The sequence below is a fragment of the Nansenia antarctica genome (genome assembly GCF_963989245.1).
Source record: "Nansenia antarctica genome assembly, chromosome: 1".
Lineage (NCBI taxonomy): Eukaryota > Metazoa > Chordata > Actinopteri > Argentiniformes > Microstomatidae > Nansenia > Nansenia antarctica.
Genome location: NC_137674.1, coordinates 89472415 through 89485931, shown reverse-complemented (window position 1 = coordinate 89485931; position 13517 = coordinate 89472415). Strand labels below are relative to the sequence as shown.

General features: G+C 43.4%; 2 protein-coding genes across 2 annotated transcripts; both read right to left on the bottom strand.

Annotated features, from left to right (window-relative positions):
- Window positions 1-7224: 7224 nt before the first annotated feature.
- Window positions 7225-13203, bottom strand: rwdd2b (RWD domain containing 2B). Its single transcript, XM_080548606.1, has 5 exons — window positions 13077-13203; window positions 12564-12805; window positions 12153-12220; window positions 11169-11531; window positions 7225-8113 (listed from the first exon to the last, which is right to left on the bottom strand). The coding sequence occupies exons 2-5, from the start codon at window positions 12771-12773 to the stop codon at window positions 7831-7833; spliced, it is 924 nt and encodes a 307-aa protein (XP_080404732.1). The 5' UTR covers window positions 12774-12805; window positions 13077-13203; the 3' UTR covers window positions 7225-7830.
- On the bottom strand, window positions 8776-10754 carry LOC308172565 (uncharacterized protein; the record flags this gene model as incomplete). The annotated part of the gene is made up of 4 exons (XM_080547472.1): window positions 8776-9697; window positions 9838-10087; window positions 10201-10257; window positions 10404-10754. The coding sequence occupies 4 exons, from the start codon at window positions 10752-10754 to the stop codon at window positions 9033-9035; spliced, it is 1323 nt and encodes a 440-aa protein (XP_080403598.1). The 3' UTR covers window positions 8776-9032.
- Window positions 13204-13517: the final 314 nt, after the last annotated feature.

Genomic DNA, 13517 nt, shown 5'->3' with positions numbered 1-13517 from the left:
GTTGGCTTACCATGAAATGTTCTCTACCATAGCCAATCATGATCACTTAAGCGGTTGTCTCGCCCCTCCCCTCCCCTCCCCAACAATCAAAAAACACCTTTGCAGCTGTGACTGAGGTTGGATGACAATGAGAAGCTTCAGTAGTAACTAGTAACGCGCTGCATTGAATTACCGGTAACGGTAACGGCGTTGTAACGATGGAAATAGTAATCAATTAGATTACCCGGTACTGAAAAAATAACGCCGTTAGTAACGCCGTTTATTCTAACGCCGTTATTCACATCACTGCTCAGGAGGTAGAGGCTGGTGGAGGTAGAGGCTGTGGCTCAGGTGGTAGAGGTTGGTGGAGGTAGAGGCTGTGGCTCAGGAGGTAGAGGCTGGTGGAGGTAGAGGCTGTGTCTCAGGAGGTAGAGGCTGTGTCTCAGGAGGTAGAGTCGCCGTCTAATGATCGCAAGGTTGGCAGATCGGCGGTTCGAGCCCCGGCTGGCCACATGTCGAAGTGTCCTTGGGCAAGACACTGAACCCCAAAATTGCTCCCAGTGAGCGGGCCGGCGCCTTGCATGGCAGCTTGCTGCCATTGGTGTGTGAATGTGTGTGTGAACAGGTGAATGAGAGGCCGTTGTAAAGCGCTATGGAGCAGCTTAGGAGCAGCGAAAAAGGCGCTATATAAGTGCAGTCCATTTACCATTTACTTTATTGAACAAAGGACATATTCTAGGCTAATCTTTTCGTTTTCCCTTTCTTAAATCCCAGCTTATCCAACAGTCGATCAGATTCAACCCTGAATAAAAAGGGCGATACAGGAAGTCGTCCTTGTTTTGTGAAGTGTGTTCGTCCCGATGCAGTGGAGCGTTTAATCGCCGTCCAGAGATCTTCCAGAGGTGACAGAAGGCAGCGCAGTGAAAGAGTGAAAGGGGGCCTCTCCATTCTCCATTCACAGTTTGGCCATGCAGCAAAAACTCTTCATACAAAAAGGTGAGGTGAGGGATTGGGTTTCCGATTAGTCTGAGAGCGTTCAGTCGCTCTTACGATGCCAGGCGGTGAGGCGGTCGAGCCTCGGGGGCCGCTCCCCCCAGACAGACGCCTCGCCTGGCAGGACGGCTGATTAAACGCTGGTGGAAGGAGAGAATATTATGATGTCTGATCCCGGCCAGGTTTAGTATTCAGTATTCATGGGATACGGGCGGGACAAAGGTTCACCTTGACAGGTCAGCGGGAGAGAGAATGTTCGAGAATCTCAAAGTGCCGCCCGCCGGTGTCCTGACAGGCGGTGATGGAACCAATACAGTGAGTTAAGGGAAAGAGGGAGAGAGAGGGAGTCAGAGTTTGTCATGGCATTAGAGTACAACCAGATGCATCTATGCTCTAGAGGGGGGGGTATCTTCTCTGCCGATGCTCTGCCAGGCCTCCTGTACTATAACCATGGTGATGCTCTGCCAGGCCTCCTGTACTGTAACCATGGTGATGCCCTGCCAGGCCTCCTGTTCTGTAACCATGGTGATGCTCTGCCAGGCCTGGACTGTAACCATGGTGATGCTCTGCCAGGCCTGTACTGTAACCATGGTGATGCTCTGCCAGGCCTGTACTGTAACCATGGCGATGCCCTGCCTGTACTGTAACCATGGTGATACCAGGCCTGTACTGTAACCATGGTGACCAGGCCTGTACTGCTGCCATCTTCAGTGTGTTTCGAGGTCCTTTGCCTAAAGTCTGATATCAGAAAATGAGATGCTTCTGAACGTTCAACTGGATTTAGATCTGAAGATTGACTTAGCCAGTCTAGAACATCTTGTTTTGTCTTTTGGTCCTGAAAAATCTCTCTGGTTGCCATGGCAGTAGAGTATGTTTGGAGTCATTGTCTTTCTGTTTGATGAAACACCGGCCAATGAGTTTGGAGGCGTTAGCTTGTACTCAAGATGTTTCTGTACACTTCAGAATTAACTACCTGGTGGTTTTACCTGAGTCATGATGCAATATATAATAGAAGTTCTTATGTCAGCAAATGTATTACATGTGAATGAATGAATGAAGGAAGGAAGGAATGAAGGAATGAATGAATGAATGAATGAATGAATGAATGCTCCAACTTGATCGAAAAAACCTAATAGATCCAGCCAGGCCATTATAAGCACAGTCCTGCATCATGTTTTGGAAGTGAGATGCAACAGTTGATTCATGCTTTTCTTTTGCAAATCTTCCTCATTACAATACTGAGTGTATACAATACAACAGGACTTAATACATATGGGACAACTTTGACTAAATGAAAGTACAAAAATAATGTATTCCACGGCTTAAAATGTATTCTTTACTTAAGAAGAAACATTAATATCTGATAATACACACTCAATCACCCTCTTTTATATTCTTCTAGATACCAAATATCAGATGGAAGATACACACACACACACACACACACACACACACATTCACACACACACACGCACACACACACACACACATTCACACACACACACACACACACACACATTCACACACACACACACACACACACACATATTCACACACACACACACACACACACATTTTCACACACACACACACACACACACACGGTCACACGCACGCACACACACACACACATTCTCACACACACACACAGACGCACGCACACGCTCGCTCACACACACACACACACACACACACACACACATACACACACCTTATTCTTTAAAAACATTGTGTGATGCTCGCCGCTCCAAGTATTTCACAACAATAGCCTAACAAACCATTTGTATGAGGTTAGTCGTCTGAACGAAACGCCAGCTATACAGATCCTGAAATCCTCGTGTTTAAATACCTTACTATGACTTTCAGAACTAATTCAATTATATGCATCACCAGTTCAATAAACCTACAGAATTGGGTTATTGTATGAAAACGAAAATGGAAAATACAAGTAAACTTAATACAATAATCCACTTCCTGTTAACGTGAAATTAAGTTCAGGCTCCTGTGAAGATGTCTGTTGTCTTTTAAGTTGCAGCGTCGCTTCAGAGAAGAAGAACAGAGAAACAAAAACTCTATCTAAGGCTCTTATGAAAGTATCTAAGGCTCTTATGAAACTCTATCTAAGGCTCTAATGAAACTCGATCTAAGGCTCTTATGCACTTTACTTTACTTTATACCGCACTATCCAATGCACTGTTGTCTGTCCTGTGTTGTTGTTGTTGTTGTTGTTGTGTTGTCCTGTTTTTTGACATGTGAAAAAAGTATAAACGCACTTGCTGTGGTGACAAAGCAAATTCCTATATGTGTAATGCATAGTGGCAATAAACGTTATCTCAATCTCAATCTCAATCTCAATCTAATGAAAGTCTATCTAAGGCTCTTATGAAACTCTATCTAAGGCTCTTATGAAACTCTATCTAAGGCTCTTATGAAACTCTATCTAAGGCTCTTTGATTGATTGATTGAAAACTTTATTAGAAGATTTGCAGAAGTAGGTACATGAAAGTACATATTACATACATGGTCAACTAACAGGATAAAAACCCAAGAAAGCCACTGGCTTATTTCAATTGGGGTCCTTGATTCTCAATTCATCGTTACATGTAAGACAGACAAAACAAACTAGTACTATCTACAAGATAATACAGACAAATAACTATTACTATCTACAAGATAAAAATACATCCATCATGGGAAGAACAATACAACAAAACTACTTTCTAATGAAAGTCTATCTAAGGCTCTAATGAAACTCTATCTAAGGCTCGTATGAAACTCTATCTAAGGCTCTAATGAAACTCTATTTAAGGGTGTGTTCTCACTAGAACATTTGCTTCACTTGAAACGGAGTTTAGGATAAAGTTCGCTTTGCTCTGCGTCGTTTGGAGCTGTGAGAACGCGCATTCGAAGTCGCTCCCAGAGCAAATACCCGTTGGATGCTCTGCTTGAAAAGGGTGGTTTCGCTCCGGTTAGAAACGACGCATCCATCACTTTGCTTCGCTTCGCTTTTGGTGAGAACGCTGCTCGAGGCTGTCCATAGGAAAACAACAGCGCATGCGTGTTGATCTGGATAAGAGAGGGATGAACAGGCAATTTCCTATTTTTCTGACCAATCAACTACCACGTCTGTTGCTTCGATTGTGTATGTTACTTCGTTTACATGAAGGGCTGTGAGAACGCAAATCAGAGAAATAATTTATGCAACAATGTTGCAAACCAGGGGCGGATTTAGGATCGTAGGAGATCCGGGGCTTAGCCCAGAGGGAGAATGTAATGTGCGCGCGTAGCGCGCCGGAAAATTTTGCCTTCAACCTTCAACTTACCACCACCTTAAAGCGGACAAAAGGCACTGGAGAACACATATACATTCACACCCTTTAATGAAGCAAACTAATTGTGGTGGTTCTGGGCACAGAGGGAGGTCAGCACACGTAGCTCCCCCTGTCAGTCAGTCACCATCATTTATATTTGTATAGAATTACATAATTGATGGGCTGAGGCTAGTTATGTTACAGTATGTATATCAGGGCAGACTCTGTGCTCACCACTTATATTGTATTTAGAGTCTTGTCCTGTGTTATATGACGATATATTACATGTATTGTTGGCCTGTGTATAGTACTGTGAAATCAAATCCCCCCTGGGACATTAAACAAACTTAGTTAGTTAGCGTTACATCTTAGGATAGATTTGAGTCATGTTCTGTATACATACATACTACCATAAGGGCATACTTAATGTGGTTACTCCATGTTTACTAGCTGTAACATTAACGTTACATCATTCTTTTTCACTTGTTACTCAGTCAACCAGAGTGCAGATATCAAAGACTATCAGCCTGTTATTCACTTTATTTGTATAAGTATTATCCTTTGTTTGATTTCTTACCATGTACCGTAACAGTACCTTGCTATGTTTCATTTTCATTATAACATAACGTTATGTTATGATAGCCAGCTAGCATCAGCAAACCGGAAAAGTAGTGTCAGTGAGTCAGTCACCTTTCTAATAAGATTCACAAACCTGAAACATCATCTATGTCATCACTGCTGGTGATGTCATTCTTGCTGCTGATACTGCTGCTGCAACAGTTCTTGGCGCTTGTTTTGTTGAAAACAACTTTGGGATATCCATCCTTACAATTTTGCAAGTCAGGCACTGATTGAGATCACTTCTTCTTCAGGGCAGGGCAGGCTACGCAGTACGCAGGCTAATGTCGCGCAGCTGCTGCCTCTCTGTTGGACTCCGGTACTGCACGTTACTCAAGATTATTATTATTATTATTATTTTTATTTTTTTATTTTTTTTAAGTAAAACATTCGGGGCTTTTCAGAAAACATCCGGGGCTTGAGCCCCAGTAGCCACTCCCTAGCGCCGCCCCTGTTGCAAACTCATCCACTTGCTCTGGGTCCTGATTCGGACTTTCATGTGAGAACATGACCTAAGGCTCTTCTGCTCCCAGGAGAGGGTTTCAGAGGACTTGTTGTGTTCTAGTGGAGAAGGACACGGTCACAACAACACAGTAACCAGACTGAGCTGTGCAGTAATGGTGTGGCAAACACCCTCTGTGTTGTTACTATGGTGATTAGGCTGGGGAAGGGATCGCTCTACCTATCTGGTGACAGTGTGTGAAATAATGATAATCCAGTATCCTGGTAATGTTTCTGACGCAAGGATGGAAGTGAACAAACAAATCAGGAATACCTTTACTGGACTGAGTCATATAAAGCTACGTGTTTCAGCTCTGATCTCAGTGTGCCACACCTTCCTCTGTTTGGAGCAAACCAACGCATGTGTGAACAAATGCATTCACAAGTTATCTGAAACAATGCTGTGATTGGCTGATAACTAACACCCTTCTCCAGACCTGCCCTGGCTTTGTGTAAAATGTTGTGCTTTTATCCAAAAAGGATCAAGTTCTTCTAAATGTGTCCTGTAGCCATTCTGCTAAATGGAGATTACTGCCATGGAAGATCACTAACTGCTAACCATATATCAATTGCAGTTGTAGAGAGACACATTTAGGATTTTATGGAAATTACTGTGTCCAAATAAGTATTGGCAGACTTCAGCTAGTGGACCATAGACATGAGATGTAATGATATTTCTATGGTGTGGACAGGTCTGTTGTTTAGTACTGTAGTCTGCTGCAAAGCAGAGGCGTGGGACGTTCAACTCAGAAAGTATGGAATCATAGAACTGATTGGAAAGACGGTGTCAGGCACGCGGGAAGGTATTTTGACTGGGGGTGCTGAGGTGCTGTCTATATACGCTACAGGGAAAAAAATTGCCAGGGAAACAATTATAACGATTTCTCTCCCTCCCTCTCGCTGATTGCTCGTTCGCTCACACGCACAGTGGCATAACGACGGGCCCCAATGCACGGGCAATAATAGTTAAGCACGCACGCATGCACCCACACACTACAAAGATGTAACGTTAAATATTTTACCAACAATGTGTTGGAATTTACAGTAATTTCCACTCAGCTCACAGTGTCCCACAATGTCCACAAACATGATGTTGACCATTATTACAGACAGCACTCCATGTCGATTGGTATTGCATCTTAACGGAAGCCCTTCGCTGCCGAAGAATCGGATGGATCTGAATATCAGTTCTAATACGTTTCTGGACGTCTGTTGCTCTTTCTCAACAACGTCCGACAGTAGAGCATTAATGGGAGTGTTGTTAAGCGAAGCAAGCAATCTCACCGATTCTGAATGTATGTCAGACATCTCGTGTTGGCTAAACTTACAAAAGCCTCCTACTGTAAATGCACTTGTCTTTCTGTTGTGGTGCCTTAACCCCTTCTCTATATAGCTTTACTGCAAGAGAAGCAAAGAACAGGGTCTCTTTCAGTGACATAATGCAACCATTTCCACCTGGTAAACCAGCTTTTTTTAAATGAAATGAAACTCGAATGTCTCTGTTCCAATTTTCCTCCCAGGAAAACGTATGTCTGGTCGACACGGCTCGTCAAACGGGGGTGGGGGTGGGGGTGTCAAGACTCGGATGTCAAGTCCCTAGCAAGATATGACCATGTGATCACTAACATTAAAACTAACAAACACATTTTTACATTTATTACAAAAAACACATTTATTTTTATTCCCAAAAGCAACAATAGTTATTATATTGTTTTAAATTATTGTTTGAATAATATTTTTATTTTTAAAATTCAGGCAGGAGGAGCTCCTTCTGCTTGCCGCTAGGGGGTGCTGCAGCACCCTCAGCACCCCCCTTCCCGCGTCCCTGGACGGTGTATAATATGACACGGCAACATAGCTTATACATGAGTATCATACATCCGTAGCTTCTCTGTGAAGTTGAAAGGTAACGTGCTGCCATCTGCTGGAGATCTCAAACATTACACCTTGAGATAGTTTCCCCTCTCCCATCCAAATGCAGATCACAGTACACCCATACCAGGGTTCCCACACCTTGTGAAACATCACATTCAAGCACCTTTCAAGGACTTTCAAGACTCAATTTCCCTTTAAATTCAAGGACCCAACACGGCATAGTTTGAGACAGATCTAGATGAGAGTTTATATAATAGGAACTATCCGCTCACAGACAAACTATTAGAGAGAGAGAGAGGGGGGGAATTCAAGCACTTTCAATGACCCATGTCTATTTTTTTGACCTTGATTTTCTTTTCTCAATTTTTCAAGGATTTCAAGGACCCGTGGGAACCCTGTCTTACTGATCGAGCTTTGAAAAGAGTCATGTTTATGTTACAATTCAAAAAATATTATCTGGAAAAGCAAAACCCCAGATGCCAAGAGTTCTTAACAAGGCATTCATGTGACTAGCTGCTAGCGTATAGCATATTGTACGATTCTGAAGCGACTACTACCGCCCCTCGACACCAAAATAGAGCTGAAAGATTTCTCCACATCCTTTCTCGTTTAAGAAGTGGTACAGCTGTCCCAGGTCCATGTGGTTGCCTCTGGTCCCGTGGGGGTCAAACACAGCCTCCTCGAAGCCTGAGAACCTGCAGAGAGAGGTGACGCCCTCCCCAGTCCTGCCCTCCCCCGCCCTGCCCTCCCCCGCCCTGCCCTCCACACCCTGACTGTCCAGCTCCACGTCCTCCCTGTGGCGGATCATTATCTTCTTCCACGTTAAAACCTTCACCCTGCAGAGTAGCAGAAGAGGAGAGAAGTCAACATGATTTAAAAGAGGCACACTGTCGATGATTATTGCTCTTATTTCTGTTTTTCTTTTCTTGATGTGTTCTGAGCAAAGCTGTGTATCCTTGTGTGTTTTCCTTTTGTACTATCCTACTGCTTAGCCCCATGGATATGATTTAGTTTGAGCTTTCTCTGGTCTTATTTACATGTATTAAGTGTTTCTCTGGTCTTATTTACATGTATTAAGTGTTTCTCTGGTCTTATTTACATGTATTAAGTGTATCTCTGGTCTTATTTACATGTATTAAGTGTTTCTCTGGTCTTATTTACATGTATTAAGTGTTTCTCTGGTCTTATTTACATGTATTAAGTGTATCTCTGGTCTTATTTACATGTATTAAGTGTATCTCTGGTCTTATTTACATGTATTAAGTGTATCTCTGGTCTTATTTACATGTATTAAGTGTATCTCTGGTCTTATTTACATGTATTAAGTGTTTCTCTGGTCTTATTTACATGTATTAAGTGTTTCTCTGGTCTTATTTACATGTATTAAGTGTATCTCTGGTCTTATTTACATGTATTAAGTGTTTCTCTGGTCTTATTTACATGTATTAAGTGTATCTCTGGTCTTATTTACATCAGGGTTTCTGCAGGTTTCAGCAAGTTCAATTTAAGACTTTTTAAGACCTTTTTAATGCCACTTTAAATGGAATTTAAGACCGAAAAAATATATATATGCGATGGTTAGGGGATTCCACTGTACTACAATACAAGCATAGCATGTCAATCAATGAGACTCATTCAAGTTTACTTGTTTTGTTTATTGAACATAAAAGCTCTGGTTCAATAACTTAATTAAATTAAAAGTGCAATTAGTTGGTCGGAAACATCTAACAAAAAAACCCCATCTACTTAACACACTCACGGCATGAGCCTCAATTCTGTGGCCTTACTCTCCAGTTCTGCCTCTATTTTTTTCAAATCACACATTTTTTCTTTGTATCTCTTCCTGAGGACGTTAGACTTTGTGATGAGCTGAGCCATCAAGGTGCCGGACTTCCCCTCAGCTTGCTCAGCAAACTTGTCTGCATCCTTCTCCAGAGAATCAGATACCACTAGAAGAGTTTGCTTCTTCCTTTTCAGCTCGATGATGTGCTCTTCTGCTGCTTTTCTTTTCTGCCCTTGTGCAGCGCTTTGCCTCTTCCTCTTCTCCAGGTCTAGGTGTTCTCTGTACTTTGACCTTGCTGATCCCACCGAAGTTAGCAGCTCCTTGGTGAGAGGGACATTGGCAACCCCCCCACAAACTGCAACATAGTCACAGACCAGTCTCTGGGCAATGACAGTGTCCTCCTGAATGTTAACGGTCTCCACCTCCTTGTTAATGGAGAAGCCTCTCTCGACTGTCGCCTGCCCATGGGATAGGAGAAGAAGCTTCTGACAGAAACCCCAGAGCTCAGGGTAGGGTTGGCTGAGGTAGCCATGCAGGAACACGTCAAGCCTGGTTTCCATGGGCCGGAAGGACAGGAAGTGCTCGTTTTTAGCCTCAACAGACAGGAAGTTCCCAAACTGTTGGATAATCACATCACCTATAACAAAACAGATGAAAGGAAATATGTGAAATATTATTTACATGATTAATCCTGATTAGCAGACAGGCTTATGTCCAATTGTCCATTGGCTAATAATCAGGGACAACATTTCCAGCTTTTCTATTAACTATTCATACCAGCAGAGACACCTCCAGACAACTGCTTGTCTTGCAGTAACTTCTGCACTAGACTTTTCATTCTTCCCTGGCATCCGTCTGGGTTGGCGTACATGACTGTGGGGTCCAGACATGCCATCTGTCTCACGATGGGGTACTTCAGGGGGCTCCTGTCCTGGACTTTCTTTAGGATATTTGACATACCCGTCATGCAGTCCTTCCTAAACTCTAGGGCAGTGAGCTCCCCTACGGTCCCCTTTCTCTGGAGGTCCTGACAGATGGGTAATGTGTTTTAAATACAACTGAATGGCCTAACACAGTATTCTCTCCTGCCTGTATATGGACCATCATTTGATATAAAGTTAAGTAATACATCTAAATTACCTTGAGGGCTGCCTCAGCACCCAGGCCTATGTCGGCTTCCTTCGGGTTGACCCGTTTCTGACGTAAGGAGCTAATCCGAAACGTATTATGTATGACGCCTTGTCCTTTCCACAAGCAAATGTAGTGGCGATTTGGGAGTCGGGAAACATAATCCGAAAGATATCTCCAATCCCCTCGTTGGAGGAGTAGGACTGGTGCTTTACCACTGTATTGAGAACCCACACAATCTCCGATTTCAGTGTAGGTGTTCCACCAAACGTTGCTCTGAGATCGCTAGCAGTGCTGCTAGCAGCGGCAGCCGTTGTCTGGGGCGCTGAGCCCGGGGCAGACACGCAGAACTGGGAGATTCCTGGCGTCTGCTGTTGGCCCTTAGCAGCCGTTTTATGCCTCTCGCTTTTTAGGTGGCTCTCAACCGCCTTAATGCCCATGGTGCCGAGTTTGAATGTTTTCCTACACACAGTGCATCTTGCTTCTTCTGGGTAGCCGGTGGACTTAAGCCAATCGCAAAATCTTCTGTCGTCAAGCCACCTCTCGTTGAACTTGCACTTCCCCATCTCGCAGACTGGCTAATGCTAGGTAGCAAGCACTGCAGCTGACTATAACCAAAGGAACGCAAGGGGGAGGAGTCTGCGCGCTACTCAATGAAATTAAACGTTTGCTCAATAGAAAAATGCCGCGAGAAAAAGTAAAATTAAATAGTCCTGCCCCGACAATTTTAAGACGTTTGGGTAAAGTATTTAAGACCAGTTTAAGACATTTGTAATGAATTTAAGACATTTTAAGGCATTAATTTTATATACATGAATTTAAGACTTTTTAAGACTTTTTAAGGATCCGCGGAAACCCTGTACATGTATTAAGTGTATCTCTGGTCTTATTTACATGTATTAAGTGTTCTCTGGTCTTATCTACATACTTATCTACACGTCCTATCTAGAACATTCCTAACCAGAGCTTTACACGTCTACCTGGACCAGAACTCCTCGCAGGCAGAGTGAAGCCCCTCCACACACACGACGCCCGGCTTCCCCGGCATGCTGAAGCCAGACAGACCCAGCTCTCTGGACCATTCCAGAATGTTCTTCCTCTTGCTCTTGTTGTAGATGTGGTGGCTGTAGATCCACAGGCGGGTGAACGTCTCCCTGGGCTGCGGGGAGGCAGCAGGAGCAGCAGGGGGCGCTGACGCACTCTGTTCAACGTACAGACAGACGTTGTCTCTGAGCCAGTCCACAGCGGAGAGCACACACACCTCGCCACGGCAGTTCTCCGTCAGGTAAACGTTCATGTCTCTGTGCAGCAGGGTCTGCTGGGCTCGGCTAACGGCGGGACACCTGGGGGGGGGGGGGTGCTTTGTGTTTTAATACTAGAACAGCCATGTGAGTAAAAATAAATGGTATATCTTTGCACTCGATCAGATTTCAGCACCCTCCTTTCATGACTTTTCCTAGATATGTGCGTTCTACCACCCAGTATCCTTACATTTTCAACATCACATCAGGATAAGCTAGTATGAAGCTATTTTGCCGTTTTTCTGTGTAGGAAGCAGGCTAATTTACAAGGCGGCCAACTAGTGCTCGTTGTGTGTAAATAGCAGGTTACCGTTGTAAAGACTATGGTGATTTGACCCCTGAGGCGGCTCTTATAGTAGGTAACATAGACACGGCTGTTCTAGTGTTAAACTCTTATAGTAGGTAACATAGACACGGCTGTTCTAGTGTTAAACTCTTATAGTAGGTAACATAGACACGGCTGGTCTAGTGTTAAACTCTTATAGTAGGTAACATAGACACGGCTGTTCTAGTGTTAAACTCTTATAGTAGGTAACATAGACACGGCTGTTCTAGTGTTAAACTCTTATAGTAGGTAACACACACACGGCTGGTCTAGTGTTAAGCTTTCTAACAACACATGGATGTCACTGATTCAGTGGTGTTAAGGAAGAGCAGGTTTACCTGACAGCTATCTCAGGTAAGACATTAGGGTATTCAGGTGGAAAGGTGCAGGACATTGCCACATCCACCTTAGAGAGGAAGGGAGGTCAACTACATTATAAAGTAAGAATCGCTTAATGAATTAAACACATTGCAACAATCTTGGTTTCATTAGGCAAGGTGAGTTTATTTGTAGGCTATAGCACATTTCATACTGGTACTCAACTGGGGCAATTCAAAGTGCTTTACATATAGCATTTTTAAAAATACAGAAAAAAAAGGATAGTAAGAAAATAAAAAGAATACAAAATAAAAATAAAATTTGCAAGAATAGATACATAGCCTATATATAGAAAATAAACAGATACACATTATAATGACATAGCGACAATGAATACAACTATATAGATAAAAGTGTTATTATATTACCACCTCCACGCCTCCAACGTCCATCTTCTGCTTGATAAGGAACTGGGGTCTGGAGGAGAGGGGGGGTGTGGGTGTGGAGCCCTCCTCCGCCTGCTCTCTGAGCTCCGCCAGGGCCAGCTGGTCTGTGATCTCCAGCTCCTCCAGGCTGGGGAACATGCTGGACAGCAGGTCTATCTCCGCCAGCTGGGCTGCAGCCATCTCCCTGAGAGCCATGGTCCACAACCTGCTGTGACACGTGTCTCCAGCTACAGGGTCAAAGGTTAAAGCTGGTTTGGTTTGTTTATTTGGATCCACCATTAGATACAGCAGATATGCACTATTCTTCCTGGGGTCCTCATACCATACTTTCAAACTATTTTTCATATTAAACACGTAAATACAGACAGTACACTTCCATAACATACATACATACAGTAGCTCTATTATTTACATTTGTAGTTGAAGACAACTTAATAACGAAATAAAGAAAAATAACACAGAAAGAAAGTGGAGAGACAAAAACATAACTCTCCTTACCTTTGGGATCATAAGATAGCTTAATTCACCAGTGAGAAACACTTAATTGTTTTCAGGGTATCCCGTATGTAAACAGATAGTATACTTAATACAACACGTCAGTTCAAATCCCATTCAACATTTCTCCCGACTGCATATCAGTTGTTATGCCCATCTAATGTTTGAATGTTTCCACCGGGACAACTTGACATGCTGCACAGTGTACGACACAGGTCTGTGGAAGACTTCCGGGTTTCGCTTATCGACGTTTTTTCGCGGCTTCAAAATAAAAGTGCGAGTTGAAACCAGGGTTGCTGGGTGGGATTTGTAAGTTTAACTTGGGTGCTCTTATTTGGAAGAAATCCTCATTTACATAAAGTGACACCGAAAGTAGATGGGCGGAGTTCCACTATTGCTGCTCAGAGACAGTGTTGCCAGATTGGGCGTATTCCTTCCCAATTT